This window comes from Solenopsis invicta, chromosome 14, assembly GCF_016802725.1.
Source record: "Solenopsis invicta isolate M01_SB chromosome 14, UNIL_Sinv_3.0, whole genome shotgun sequence".
In the NCBI taxonomy this organism is placed as follows: Eukaryota; Metazoa; Arthropoda; class Insecta; order Hymenoptera; family Formicidae; genus Solenopsis; species Solenopsis invicta.
Genome location: NC_052677.1, coordinates 237,647 through 253,806, shown reverse-complemented (window position 1 = coordinate 253,806; position 16,160 = coordinate 237,647). Strand labels below are relative to the sequence as shown.

Here is a 16,160-nt window from a genome sequence, read left to right as displayed (position 1 = left end):
CCCTCGCCGCTGTCCGCACTCGCCCTCGGCCCTGCCTCGGATAAGTCCGAGCGGCCCGAGGGCCGCCCCGACCCGATGCATCGGGAGAGTTTCCCACGATGCACGCGCCGGGACACCCCCGCCGCTCCGACCCTGCCCTGGAATAAGCCCAGGCGGCCCGGAACAGCCCAGCCCGACGGGATTGGCCGCGCCAAACCCGCCGGCCCGTCCTTCCCGGAGGGACTGGCTCTCCCCGTGCCAGGACGCGAGCCGTGAAAACGACACCGTCCCCAGACACAGGGATTACCAGCCCCTCTTCTACCCGTGTTCGCCGCGCCGGGGGGCGCCTTGGGCAAGGCATTTGCCTTCGGTCTGAAGACAAATGCCTTTCACGTGACCTCTTGGCCACCATCCCCGAAAACATTCGGGGATGGAGTTCACCCTCTCACCACGTTGAGGTGGGTCACATCGAGAGGGGAACACACCGATCCTGTAAAATACGGAAACACATTTTTGGGTCTGGGAGACTTTTTCAACTTTGAGAAGCTATAATTTTGATTACAATCAATATTTTTCTACGATTTTTTTTTTTAAACAAAAGTTCAAAATCTCAGAAGTGTGATTGCATAATCGGCTTTGCCGACAAATAATTTATTGTGAAGTTATCAAAGCAAAACCATTAAGCAAAAATGAGAAATTGGTCAAAAATCCACTTTTCCTTCAAAAAATCATATCTTCGCAACAACAAACGTTTAAGGACTTTCAAATACGGCGTTTTAAAGCTAAAGAGTCACACTTTCAAAATAAAATGTGGCAAAGTTATTTCTTTTAAAAAGTATAATTATGTAACATGGAGAATATGAGGCATTTTTGATCATCTAAAAATCCACTTAAAAAAAAAAATCATATCTTTGCAACAAAAAACTTTAAAGAACTTTACAATATGGCGTTTTAAAGCTAACGATTCATATATTTAAAAAAAAATTGTATTATTGTCATTTCTATTAAAAAATATACTTATGTAACAAGGCGAATATGAGGAATTTTTGATTAAATCGTGTCTAAAATTGAAAATTGATGTGTTTCATGATATATTTTGGAAAAACTTTTTTTTCTACAATATTTTATGGTATTCCAACTTTAGACAGAGTAAATGCGAGTAACATCTGCAAATCGACCTGTTTGAACGTATTTTGTTCAGTTTTTTATGTAAAATACTCACAAAAAAAGTTTCATTTACATACTATATGGGTCGCATTGACCCTAACAAAACTTTGCTGCCGTGCCGTTCGAATTCTAATTGACCAAAAAAGTTGATCAATTATATCAATTGAAAGAGGAGATTTCAAACTTTTTTTACGTCTTGGTCCGAACCTCCTATCTCATTCCGTCTTCACATAGAAAGCGTTCAAAACTTCATATGGGGTCTCTCAGACCCACTTACGTGTTTAAGGGTTAAACTGGTCTTTACTTGATGTCTTAATTTTTTTTTATTCATACTTTATTTAAAAGTCTTAACCTTTTCAAACACGAACAATTACTTTCTCCTTTCAATTTTATTTCCATTCTACACTCCTTCGATATTTCCTCCATCCTTCCTTCCTTTTTCTATTATTCTATTCAAAAATCTTTATCGTCTCCAACACCTTTAATTCCTTTCTCCTTTCAATTGTATTTTCATACAAAATTCCTTCAATCCTTTTATCTTCCTTCTTTCTTTTTTATATTATTCTATTGTATTTCTCTACTTTCCTTTATCTTCAATGCTCATTTTTAAAAAACTTTACTAAAATGGATAATATTTTATTAGAGAAATTTTTATTTTTATAACAATTATCAAAATATTACATAATATTCATCCATTATTTAAAAAAAAACTTTCAAACCAGTATTTAATAGCATTCCAAATTTTATTCATCCTTGATATAAAAATCTTAACCTCTTCAAACACCTTCAACTTCTTTTTCCTTTTAATTTTATTTTCTTTCTAAAGTTTTTTGATCCTTCTTCCTTTCTTCCTTGATTTAGATATTATTCTAATCATAAATCTTTACGTTTTTAAACACCACAAATTTCTTCCTCCTTCAATTTTATTTTCATTCTGAACTCCTTTAATTCTTCTTCCTTCCTTCCTTTCTTTTCATATTATTTTATACCTCTTCTTTCTTTGCTCTTCAATACATATTTTTAAAAAATTTTACTAAAATAGATAATATTATATTAGAGAAATTCTTATTTTTATGACAAAAATTATAAAAATATCACATTATATACACTCGTTATTAAAAAAAGCCTTCAAACCAATATTCAATAGCATTCTTAATTTTATTCATCTTTGATTTAGAAACCTTAACATTTTTAAATATCTTCAATTACTTTCTCCTTTCAATTTTATTTCCATTCTAAACTCCTTTGATCCTTCCTGCTTTCTTCCGTCCTTTTTATATTATTTTATACAAAAACACTTCTTTAAATACCTTCAATTCCTTTCTCCATTCAATATTATTTCCATTCTACAGTTCTTCGATCCTTCCTTCCTCCTCTTTTACATTATTTTATTACTCTGTTCTTCCTTTTCTTAATTCACATGTTTAAAATTTTCTTTACTAAAATAGATAATATTTTATTAGTAAAACTTTCATTTTTATGACACAAAATATCAAAATATCATGTAATATAGGCCTATTATTAAAAAAAGCTTCAAACTGATGTTTAATTGATGTCACAATTTTATTCATCCCTTATTTAAAAATCTTAACTTTCTCCAACACACCTTCAATTCCTTTTTACTTTTAATTTTGTTTCCATTCTACACTCCTTAGATCCTTCCTCCTTCCTTTTATTATTATTCTATTCCTCTTCTTTTCTTTATCTTCATTTAACATTTTTAAGAAATTTTACTTAAATATATATTTTATTAGTGAATCTTTTATTTTTATGACAAAAAATATCAAAATATGTAATATTCGCCCATTATTAAGAAAAGACCTTTAAACAGTTATTTAATTAATGTCTTAATTTTATTCATCCTTTTTTTAAAAATCTTAATATTTTCAAACACCTTTAATTCCTTTCTTCTTTCAATTTTATTTCCATTGAAAACTACTTTGATCTTTTCTCTTTCTTTCCTTCCTTTTTATACTATTGTATTCAAACACCTTTATATTCTCCAACACCTTCAATTCTAGTCTTCTTTCAATTTCATTTTCATTCTGAAATCTTTGGATCTCTCCTTCTCTTTTCCTTCAATTTTACATTATTCTATACCTCTTCTTTTCTTTATCTTTATTTCACATTTTCAACAATATTTAATAAAATATGTAATATTTCATTAGAAAAATTTTTATTTTTATGGTAGAAAATATTATTGCATAATATTTGCACATTATTAAAAAAAAGCTTCAAACTGGTGTTCAATTTGTGTCTTAATTTTATTCATCCTTTAATTAAAAATCCTAACATTCTCAAACATCTTCAATTACTTTCACCTTTCAATTTTATTTACATTCTAAACTCCTTCGATATTTTCTCCTTCTTTCCTTTCTTCTTTTTTGTATTATTTTACTCAAAAATCTTTACTTCCTCCAACACTTTCAACTCTTTTCTCCTTTCAATTTTATTTTCTTTTTAAACACTTTTGATCCATCCCCACTTCTTCCTTCCATTTCATATTATTTTAATCAGAAATTTTTATTTTCTTCAAAACCTTCAATTCCTTTTTTCTTTTAATTTTATTTCCATTCTACACTCCTTCAATCCTTCCTTCTTTTTCCTTCCTTTTTATGTTACTCTATTAAAAAAATCTTTATCTTCTTCATCACAAATTTTTTTCTTCTACAATTTTATTTTCATTCTGAATTCCTTCGAACCTTCCTCTTTCCTTTCTTCTAATTTATATTATTCTTTACCTCTTCTTTCCTTTATCTTTAATAAACATTTATACAAAACTTTAGCAAAATAGGTAATATTCCAATATAGAAATTTTTGTTGTTTATGACAAAAATAATAAAAATATAACACGATATTCACCTATTATTTAAAAAAACCTTCAAACCAGTCAGGGCCGGATTTTGGCATAAGCAATATAAGCAGTTGCTTAGGGCCCCGCGCCAGCAAGGGCCCCAAAGTTCCATACAACTAATTTCATACGAGTATTAAATTAACGGAAAAAATGAAAAAAAAATACGTTTTCAGTATTACATAAAAGAAATATTTTCTGAATTTTGTGTTGCTAGAGATGAATTTGCAGGGGCCTCTATAAAGTCTTAATAAAATCAATGTAGAAAATATTTTACATACAAAACAATAATAAATCTCTGTTATACTTTTCTCCGTTAATTTTTATTTCGTGAAAAATATTTTTAGAGCACTATCAAGAAGCATTTGTGAATACTCTCTCTTCGATTTTTTAAATGGTCTATTGCGATGTTGATAGTCTGAAGGTCCCTTCTTAATCCAGTAATCAACTATAAAAAATATGTTTTAGACAAATGTGTGATTCTAAATAAGACCAACATCAAATCACTGAATATTTTGCAGCGATTGCGAAAGGATATGCATTATTAGTATTGGTCAATGGTCATATCATTATTCATTTGATTTTTCTCAACTGCATTTGTAGATATTTCAGCTTTCTCTGAATTTAAATCAGTGCCTTCATGCGTAAGTAGGATCCTGCATGTATATTCAAAATATAAATGCTACGTTATTTTTTATTCCATTAAGTTAAATCACTCCAAATCTAAAGTGTAATGCTTTGTCACGTGTGTAAAATATGAATATATAAAAGGCATAAAATCTTTCTAAAATGCGCCGACCATTTTTTTCACGATTATTAACTTATTGTTAGTTAAATATTAAAACACAACACCTTTGCATTTAAGTTTTCAATTTTCTGCAATTTTTCCTTCGCACGTATAAAATTTGTAATTTTTGTTAATTTTTTTAGAGCTTCTTCCAATCCTTGTGCTTTTTTTTCTTTTTTGGGACTTATTTTCGTATATTCTTTTCATTGTTAGTAAATGATTTTAGAATAATAAAGAAGTATCCGCGATTTCAAGTTAAAACACTTGACCGTCTATTCGTAGACTGTCTTCTTTTTTTTTCCTACCAAGTCACTGTTTTGTCTTTGTCTTTTTCGAGATCTTTTGTTTTAACGCATGCTGCAGACGGTCGATGTGCGAGTAAACGATCAGTGCTCTAACTTGAAATCGCATAATCGCAGATACTTCTTTATTATTCTAAAATCGTTTATTAACAATGAAAAGAGTGTACGAAAGTGGCTCCCAAAAAAGAAAAAGAAAGCAAGAATTGGAAGAAGCTCAAAAGAAATTAACAAAAATTACAAATTTTATAAGTGCGAAGGAAAAATCACAGGAAATTGAAAACTCAAATTCACAGGTATTGTGTTTTACTATTTAACTAACAATAAGTTAATAATCTAGAAAGAAATTGTAGGCACAGCGTTTGAAAAAGAATGTATTTCTTTTATATTCATATTTTACACATTTGATAAAGCATTTACACTTTAGATTTGGAGTGATTTAATTTAATGGAATAAAAAATAACGTAGCATTTATATTTTGAATATACAGGATCCTACATTTGAAGACGCTGATTCAAATTCAGAGAAAGCTGTATCTACAAATGAGAAAAATCAAATAAATAATGACATGCCCAATACCAATATTTCTTCAAAATCGCTGCAAAATATTCAGTGTTCTGATGTTGGTCTTTGGAGTCATTTATCTAAAACGGATGTTGATTACTGGATTAAGAAGGGACCTTTAGACTGTCAACATCGCAATGGACCATTTGATAAATCAAAGAGAGAATTCACAAATGCTTCTCGATATTGCTCTAAAAATATTTTTCATGGAACAAAAATTAACGGAGAAAAGTATGATAGAGATTGGTTAGTTTACTCTCCTGCAACGGGATGTGTTTATTGTTTCGTATGTAAAATATTTTCTGCATCGTCAACATCTCTTGCAAACGAAGGATTTAGTGACTGGCGTAATCTAATTTCTATTCAACAACACGAAAATTCTGAAGACCACAGAAATGCTTTATTTTCATTTTTAACGAGGAGACGTGAATCGAATTTGGATTTGCAACTTGACATGCAAGTTACTCAAGAAAAAGAATATTGGAAACAAGTTTTACGCCGAGTAATAGACGTCATTAGTACTCTAGCAGAACGCGGCTTAGCTTTCCGAGGAAGTGAAGAAAAATTCGGCTCATCAAATAATGGCAATTATTTAGGAATCCTGGAACTGATTTCAAGATATGATCCATTTCTTGCGACTCATATTGGACAATACGGTAATAGCGGTTCTGGAAAATCATCCTATTTATCAAAAACAATATGTGATGAACTCATCCATTTGATGGCCTTAAAAATCAGAGAATCAATTTTACAAGATATAAAAACTGCAGGATATTTTAGTATATCTGTTGATTCGACGCCAGATTTATCACATATTGATCAATTGGCTGTAATTATTCGATATGTCTCACCGGATAATGGATTACCTATTGAAAGATTTCTAACATATCTTGACATAAAAAGTCATACTGGCGAAAATTTAGCAAAGGTTGTCTTAACATATTTAACCCTTTCGCTACGGCAGTGTCGTCCGCCGAAGTACCGTCACTGAACGAAAGCTCGCGCCAAAAATATGCACAGTGCGTGTGGTTTCTGTATATACAGTTTTCTTAGTTTTAAATAACAACTGTGGTGAATAAAACAATCATTGCTCTAATGTAATAAATATATTTCCTTTTTTAATATGTAAGGACCTACAAAATTATTAAAATACAAAATTATAGGTAATATATGTATTTATATAATTTCAAAATTTTAAGATTAAATGTTTAATATAATATATAATGAAACGCAAATTAGTTTATATATTAATATGTAAAGACTAGTAATATAATTCTGTATGATATGTTTTGAAACAAGGATCTATACATAGGCCAACATTACAATCTTTGCACTCATATCGTGAATCGGATCTTTTATCATTTTTACTACAAATTACACATCTTCGTCTTCGGTTTTTTGGCTTACAAAATGTGGGAAAATGCCTCTCTGTTAACCTCATGGGATTATCGGCGGGTCTGCTTTGACGTCGAGTTACATTGTGATGGTACTTTGCGATTATTTGTTTTATTAACGCCAATTGAAATTTTGCCATGGATATGGTTTCTCCCCGATTGTGCTTGTACAGACAATATGCATTCCACACACAAATATCTATGAGGTGGAAGAAAAATTTACGATACCACTTTAGTGATTTCCGCGTTGAATGGACAGTACTTATTACCATGTCCACCTTGTCTACTATGCCCATTGACTTATTATAGTCTATGACGCATACAGGCTTCTGGACACTCTGTTTCCCTCCATTTTTCGATACTGCTGCAAAATCTGCAGTATGCATAGTGGAAATCATATAGACTTCTCTTCTATCCATCCACTTCATCGCTAACAAATTTTTTGATGTACGAAAACATGCCTCTCCTTTTTTCAATCGCTCTTCCATCTTCGGCATTCCTTGTCGTCTTTTTTTCACAGTCCCGCATGCATTGGTACAGTTATCGTATAAAAAGTTGAATAATGCTGGACTTGAATAAAAATTGTCTATGTAAAGTGTGTGACCTTTCCCTAAGTACGGTTGCAAGAGTGATAAAACTATTGCTCCCGACTTTCCAATTCCCGTAATTGGACTTTCTATAATTGTTGATCTTCCGGTATAAACTATTAGGTCTTGGACATAACCTGTTTTACAATCACAGAGCATATACGATTTTATGCCAAATCGATTCCTTTTCGAAGGAATGTACTGCTTGAAGGACAGGCGGCCTTTGTATAACAACAAGCTTTCATCAATGCAAACTTCTTTATAGGGATGAAATGCGTCACTGAATGATTTTCTCAACACGTTTATTAGGTCTCTTATTTTATGTAGACGATCATCAGTGCGCCCAAGTTGACGGGTAAAATGTATCATCTTTAGTAACAAAAGATAGCGATCTCTGGTCATTATTTCACTAAAAATATTACTTCGTAAATATTTATCTTTACTCCAGTACTCGTGTAACGTTAGTTTTTTGTTACGTGTCATCAGTAATGACAAAGCAAAAAAACAGTATAGTTTGTCTAGTGTCGTGTTTTTTTGGGTATTCACGTTGTTATTGCTCTTCTGAGCCCAATAGTAATTTGTCTCATCTACAATGTATTCTACAAGCTCTTGAGAAATGAATAGCTCAAAGTAATCTATAATTTTTGAGGATCTGCGTATTTTCTTTCTCAGTCCCGAATTTCTTGAGGAAAATTCATGAATCTTTGGTATGAAATTTTTGGATGTCCATGTTATGTTGTACTTGGTGTCCGTGGCATTATCTTCAATTACGTCTGTTTCCGATTCTGATGTGCTGCATATATTTCTTCGTCGTCTTTTACACAGGTGGAAATTATTTTCATTTTCTGAATCGGATACCTCATTTTCAAACATAATACTTTTTTTACGTTTTATATACATTCTGAAAGGGCCGAAACTATTTTTGTAAATACATTTTCAAACAAAACCCTAACCTAAAAATTCTAATTTTTAACAGATTAAGAATTATACCTTAAGCCGATGTATTCCTAATTCCTGTAAAAACCGTACATGAAATATCGCTTTACTGTCGAATAGATTCGATAGATTATTTGGCATAAAACAGTAAACGATTGTTTTGATGTTTGTATACACATCATTTGGATGCCGCATATATGCGGCGCTCGTACCCACAGGTCGTCGCGTGGATGCCGCATATATGCGGCGCTCGGCGCGAAAGGGTTAAAAGATGAATGCCAAATTAATTTTAGTAATTGTAGAGGTCAATCTTATGACAACGCTGCTAACATGTCCGGAGTATATAAGGGAATGCAAGCTAAAATTCGAGAGGAAAATGAATACGCTATATACATTCCATGTGCTGGCCACTCATTAAATCTCGTTGGACGCTCTGCAGTTGATTCGTGTCTTGAAGCTGTTCGATTTTTTTCTACCATTCAAGGGTTGTACGTATTTTTCTCAGCATCGCCGAAGCGTTGGTCCATCTTGAATGAATATTCGCAGCAAAATAAATCCTTTTTACAACTTAAACGACTTTCTGATACAAGGTGGAATGCTCATGCACAAGCTACTTCAGCTGTAGCTAGAGGTTACAATGAAATAATTGCTGCTCTTTACCACATTGCTGAAGATGGAAATGAAAGCGGGGAATATCGAAATGAGGCTTCTGCTCTGATTAACATAATGGAGGAGCTCGAATTCGTCTTTATGTTAGAATTTTGGGAAAAAATATTAAATGAGTTCGACAAAACATCTAAAGCTCTCCAAAATGCAGAAATAACAATAAGCACAACTGCAAAACTTTACTTTGCACTGTCTCAGTATGTGCAAAACGTTCAGCAAGATTTTGATGACATCGAGTCTCAGGCAAAAGGAAAACTTCCTGATATTGATTATAAATCTGCGAGAAAACGAAAGATAAAAAGAAGGAAGCAAGTTAATGATGGTAATGCCCCTGATGCTGCGGAAAATTTATCTCCTAGGGATAAATTTAAAATGCAATCTTTTATTCCAATGATTGATGCACTGAAAAGAAATTTGGAAGAGAGAGCGTTAATTTATAAAAATGTATCTAACATGTTTTCTTTTTTGACAAATTTGGATGCATCGGAAAAAGAAATCCAAAAAGACTTACTCTTTCTAAAACAGGAATTTCCAAAAGATGTCCAACATGACTTTTCCAGCGAAATAAAACATTTTCATATGTACGCAAAACAAGTTTATCAAGAAAAAAAATATTTAAGTCATGAACAGTTATATCAATTAATTTTTCAAGATAAAATTCAAACCGCGTATCCTAATGTAGAAGCAATTTTACGTTTATTTTTATCTTTAATGGCGACTAATTGTTCTGGAGAAAGATCGTTCTCAAAATTAAAACGAATAAAAAGTTATTTGCGTACAACAATGACTCAAGAAAGGTTAGTAGATTTAACATTAATGTCCATAGAGAACGACAAATTACGAGCTATATCTTTTAATGAAATTATTGAGCAATTTGCAGCAATTAAAAGCAGAAAACAAAATTTTAAATAGGCTTTATATACAGAAAAATATGTTAAAATAAATTTTAATATATATGATTTATTTATTGTGTTTTCTATATTTGCCTTTACCATAAGTCAGTTTGTTAGGTTTGGTTAAGTTAAAAGGGCCCCCTTCAAAGCCAGTGCTTAGGGGCCCCCTACGACCTAAATCCGGCCCTGAAACCAGTATTCAATAGCATTCTTAATTTTATTCATCCTTTATTTAAAAATCTTCACATTCTCCAATACCTTCATTTCTTTTCAATTTTATTTTTATTCAAAACTCAATCGATTCTTCCTTCTTCCTTCCTTTCTTTTTATATAACTCTATTTAAAAATTTTTACCTTTCCAAAGTACCTTCAATTCCTTTCTCTTTTTAATTTTATTACCATTTTACATTCCTTTGATTCTTCCTCTTTTCTTTCTACCCTTTCCTATTATTCTATTCCTCTTTTTTTCAATAACTTCATTTCACATTTTTAAGAAACTTTACTAAAAGACATAATAACTTATTAGAGAAATTTTTATTTTTATGATACAAAATATCAAAATATTATGTAATATTCGCCTATTATTAAAAAAAACTTTTAATCAAGTATTTAATTGATGTCTTTACTTTATTCATCCTTTATTTAAAGATCTTTACCATTTCCAATACTTTCAATTCATTTCTCCTTTCAATTTTATTTCCATTTTGAACTTCTTTGATCTTTTTTATTTCTTTCCTTTCTTTTCGTATTATTCTATTCAAAAACCTTTATCTTCTCCAAAACCTTCAATTTCTATCTCTATTCAATTTTATTTCCATTCGACTCTTTCCTTTTATATTATTCTATTTTTCTTCTTTTCTATGTCTTTATTTTACATTTTTGAAAAACTTTACTAAAATATCTAATAATGTATTAGAAAAATTTTTATTTTCATGACAAAAAATAACAAAACATCATGTAAAATTCGCCCATTATTAAAAAAAATCTTTTAATTTGGTGTTTAATTGATGTTTTTATTTTATTCATCCTTTATTTAAAAATTTTTACCTTGTCAAACACCTTTAATTTATGTCTCATTTCAATTTTATATTTTATTTCCATTCGAAATTCCTTTGATACTTCCTCCTTTCTTTTCATATTATTCTATTCAAAAGTCTTTACCTCGTCCAACACCTTGTATTCTTTTCTCCATACAATTTAATTTACATTCTATATCTTCTATCCTTTATCCTATATTTATTTCTATCCTTTGATCCTACCTTTTTATATTATTTTATTCTTTTTTTTCTATATCTTCATTTTATTTTTAAAAAACTTTACTAAAATACATAATATTCTAATAGAAAAATTTTCATTTTTATGACACAAAATATCAAAATATCAAGTAACGTTTACACATTATTAAAAAAAAAAACCTCTAATCTGCTGTTTAATTACGTCTTTACTTTATTCATCTTTTATTTAAAAATCTTTACCTTCTCTAACATTTTCAATTCATTTTTCTTTCAATTTTATTTCTATTCTAAAATCTTTTGATCCTTTTTACTTCCTTCCTTCTTTTTCATATTTTATTCAAAAACCTTTACCTTTTACAACACCTTGAATTCCTACCTCTATTTGATTTTATTTCCAATCAACACTCCTTTGATCCTTCCTTTTTATATTATTCTATTAATATTATTCTATTTATATTATTCTATTTCTATTTTTTTATATATTTTCATTTTATATTTTTTAAATTTTACCAAAATACATAATCTATTAGAAAAATTTTCATTTTTATGACACAAAATATCAAAATATCATATAATATTTGCCCATTAGTAAAAAAAAATCTTTAATCTGGTGTTTAATTGATGTTTTTACTTTATTCATCGTTTATTTAGTAACCTTTACTTTTTCCAACACCTTCAATTCATTTCTCCTTTTAATTTTATTTCCGTTTTAAACTTTGATCCTTCCTTCTTTCTTCCTTCCTTTTCGTATTATTCTATTCAAAAACCTATACCTTCTCCAACACTTTCAATTCCTATCTCTATTCAATTTTATTTCCATTCTACATTCCTTCAATTCTTCCTTTTATATTATTCTATTCCTCTTCTTTCTATATCTTCATGTCATATTTTTAAAAAAACTTTACTAAAATACATAATATTCTATTACAGAAATTTTCATTTTTATGACACAAAATATCATGTAATATTCGCCCAATATTTAAAAAAATATTTAGTCTGGTGTTTAATTGATGTCTTTACTTTATTCATCCTTTATTTAGTAACCCTTACCTTCTCCAATACCTTCAATTCATTTCTACTTTTAATTTTATTTTTATTTTAAACTTCTTTGTTCCTTCCTCTTTTCTTCTTTCCTTTTCGTATTATTCTATTCAGAAACCTTTATCTTTTTTAACTCCTTCAATTCCTATCTTTATTCAATTTTATTTCCATTCTACACTTCTGCGATCCTTCTTTTTTTTTATATTTTTCTATTCCTCTTTTTTTCTATACCATTTCTTATTTTTAAAAAATTTTACTAAAATACATAATATTTTATTACAGAAATTTTTATTTTTATGACACAAAATATCAATATACCATGTAATATTTGCCCATTATTAAAAAAAACTCTTAATCTGATGTTTAATTGATGTCCTTATTTTATTCAACCTTTATTTAAAAATCTTTACCTTCTCCAACATCTTCAATTCATTTTTCTTTTTAATTCTATTTCCATTCTAAACTCTTTTGATCCTTCCTCCTTCCTTCCTTCCTTTTCATATTATGAAATACTACTCCTTTCCTCTTCTCTTCTTTATAATCATTTCACATTTTTAAAAATATTTATTAAAATAGATAAAATTTCATTAGAGAAAAATTTTAAAAATTTATAAATATTTACTAAAATTGATAACAATCTATTAGAGAAATTTTTATTTTTTTAACACAAAATATCAAATATCACATGATATTTACCCATTGTTCCTTTATTTAAAAATCTTTAAATCATTACCTTTTTCACCTTGTTAAATTCCCTTCTCCTTTCTGTATTAGTGCCACTTCAAAACTCTTCTTCCTTATGTCATTAATTCATTTTTATACTTTTTCTAATCCAACCTCACAATAATAATGTTTATATACAAATGAACATTTTAACAACCATAATGTAATAAATGTTAAACAAAATCGCTATCTGAAAATAAAGTACAATACTGTTACGTCTGGCGAGAAAATTTTTATTTTTCCGCGCCATCCGTACTAATAATAACCCAATCAGAATCCGGAAACATCCTCCGATCAATTAGATAAATCCCGCATCAGTCGATATCGCTCGATTTCAAATCTCATACGGTTTGGTTACATCGTGCCGCCCCCTCGACGCGCAACACCCGCGAGCGTCCATCGGCGCGAGACAAACATCGTGCGCGCCGACCCCTCGGCTCGCGACCCCCTTTGATACCGACAAGCTCCGCGCGTTGGAATTCTATTCATCTTTTCAATTTAATACGAAATATTAAGAATGGCAAATTTATTATTATCTAAGCGTGATCCACTTATGAACGCTTCCCACTGCTGCGCCATGCAACTCAGATCGAAACAACTCTAAAATCACGGCCAATAAAAATGCCAAATAATTTTGAATCAGTTAATCTCCTACGAACGATAATTAAACCTTAACTTTTTATACGTAAAACTATTGCATGTGCTTGGCGCTATCGCCTCGCACACTCTCAATTCTAATATACATTCTATTAAATTCTATTAATTTTCTGAGCACTGGATTTCGCGTCGGGGCTTGGTATGCGGTGCCTCCGCGAGTCGCGGTCCCCGGAGAAGTCTACAAGCGCTCGCGCGATATAGGCGCAAGCCGCGCGGTCGCGGAACGGGGCGGGCTTCTAAGGGCCACACGTTACGAAAAACTATCGCTCCGAATTTTCCGCGAACCTGAGGAATCGTTCCGCGACACCTCTTGCCCATATCTTTGCCTATATAAGGAGCGAAATCGGAACTCGAAATTCAGATCAGTCTTGTTGGTCGAGTGAGATTCGCTGACATCGGCGACCACCAACGTTCAGACCTCCAGGTACGATCTCAGCGACGGGAGGGTTTTACTCTTGACGAAGACGTTGGTCTTCGGGGTGGCCCCGGTCGGATCGTCTCTTTTCCTTTCCCTCCTTTCCACCAGAGATCCTGAGGGTTGAACCTCACCTAGCACTAGCTAGAGTGTGGCCTCACTCGTTTCTCTGCCTCTCTCCCTTTCTTCCGAGCGTTGGAGAAGACTCGCGAAAGCGACTCTCCAACGTCTCCTCTCTCTCTCCCTCCTACGGCGTCGAAGAAGACTCGCTAACGCGACTCTTCGACGTCTCCTCTCTCTCTCTCTCTTTCCTGCGGCGTCGAAGAAGACTCGCTAACGCGACTCTTCGACACCGTCCTTCTTCCCTTCCCAACCCGTCGAGGAAGATTCGCTAGCGCGACTCCTTGACGCTTTCACCGTCCCCTCTTTTCCCGTATAATTCCCACCTTTAAGGGAGGCGTTCTAACGGGTGACCACTCCGACCCAGCGGATTCGTCATTCGTAACATATACTCGATCACTAATTTATTTTTTTAAATCTCGTAGATCTTTTATACTGAGCTCTTTCTCTCTCTCTCTCTCTCTCTCGCGTTAAAGTCGTCCATTCGGAAGATCGGTAAGTTACCCGCTCATTTACGCATTCACGTGGCAATCCTTCTCCCATATTAACTCTACTATGCCTCGTTTGAAGCACATATGGGCAAACGTAGGGCACACCGCGCGTACGCCGGCGGCAGAAAGCGCTTCTTTCGCAAGATGACGTTTTACCCGCAGCCCCCATATGTAATCATCTACTATTCCGTAATCACGAAAATATATACATATTCAGTTCAATCATTACACGCTCTGTCATTCATTTAATCCCACGCCAAGCTCGAGCACGCACGCTACACCTCCAGTAGCGTTAATAAAACGCTACTACATTTTCTAAACCTACTAATAATATATCTTTCTACAATACCTCCTATTTCCCATACAAGGAATTTGTCGCGTATCCAGCCGTGTTATCACACGATTCGAAGCCGCGACTGGTGACAGCTGCCTTAACACCAAAACTAACCAACGAACCAGAACTACGTCCCGGAATCGCAACCTTCGCGAATCCGCGGACGTAACAATACAAAGTATCAATTCTTTCTAAAGAGAATTTTTACAACCATAAATAAAGACGTTTAATAAATCTTATCTAAAACGATCATGAAATCCTCCAAAGGAAAGGAAAAATCTTTAGACGCAGGAAACAAAACCAATAAATAAATTTGTAATAATTAATTCAATAATAGAATAATATTACACTATTAACCTCTTTGTGCATGTAACAGTTATTATAACTATTACTGTTAACACGATCTCCGCTGTGACAGCCGATCACGAAGTTAGCACAGCGATAGAACCAATCAGCACTTTGGAAAAGCGACAACAATAAATTCGATAATTCGAGAATCGATGCAATACATTTTTTCAGAAAGAACAAAATTTACGAAAAATAATTATTTTCATTCTCAGGATCGAATCTGGAAACTCGATCATAGTAGTCAACGTTTTTCCACGCATGCTATGCAGCTAACTAGTAATTCTTCCACAATGTTATTATAGGTGATAGAAATATTTTATTATTTTCTCGAGAATGCCTGAATAGCCGGTTCTATGGTTTTGCTGTATGAAGTAAATGTATGAGTGAATACTACATAATCATGAAATTTTTGATCAAGAATCGCCGAGTTTCCGCAATATTGCAAAATTTTCGTCATCGCCAACAAAAACGAGGTTTTTTCAGTAGAAAAACCCTAATAGGATGTAAAAAAAGCGCTTAGAACGGCGCTCCATGCACGCTAACTACCGTCGATTAATACCCATACAGCACAGAAATATTGCAGCAATGTTGCAGCAATCTTTCTTTTCAAGATCGCAACTTTGCAGAATCGTTGCAAAATATTGCTGCAACGTTGCTGCAATGTTGCAGCAAC

At 32.3% G+C, this 16,160-nt stretch overlaps 1 protein-coding gene across 1 annotated transcript; it reads left to right on the top strand.

Annotated features, from left to right (window-relative positions):
* The first annotated feature begins 5,238 nt into the window (after positions 1-5,238).
* LOC120359569 lies at positions 5,239-15,619 on the top strand. Its single transcript, XM_039457552.1, has 4 exons — positions 5,239-5,379; positions 5,574-6,625; positions 9,155-9,552; positions 15,516-15,619. The coding sequence occupies exons 1-4, from the start codon at positions 5,239-5,241 to the stop codon at positions 15,617-15,619; spliced, it is 1,695 nt and encodes a 564-aa protein (XP_039313486.1).
* Positions 15,620-16,160: the final 541 nt, after the last annotated feature.

What these genes read in the sequence shown, in the direction of transcription:
- LOC120359569 (XM_039457552.1), top strand. Translation starts at nt 5,239, where the DNA reads ATGAAAAGAGTGTACGAAAGTGGCTCCCAAAAAAGAAAAAGAAAGCAA. An exon ending in TTGAAAACTCAAATTCACAG is followed by an intron (nt 5,380 to 5,573) that starts GTATTGTGTTTT and finishes TTGAATATACAG; the next exon opens with GATCCTACATTTGAAGACGC. An exon ending in AAGGAAGCAAGTTAATGATG is followed by an intron (nt 9,553 to 15,515) that starts GTAATGCCCCTG and finishes TGCATGTAACAG; the next exon opens with TTATTATAACTATTACTGTT.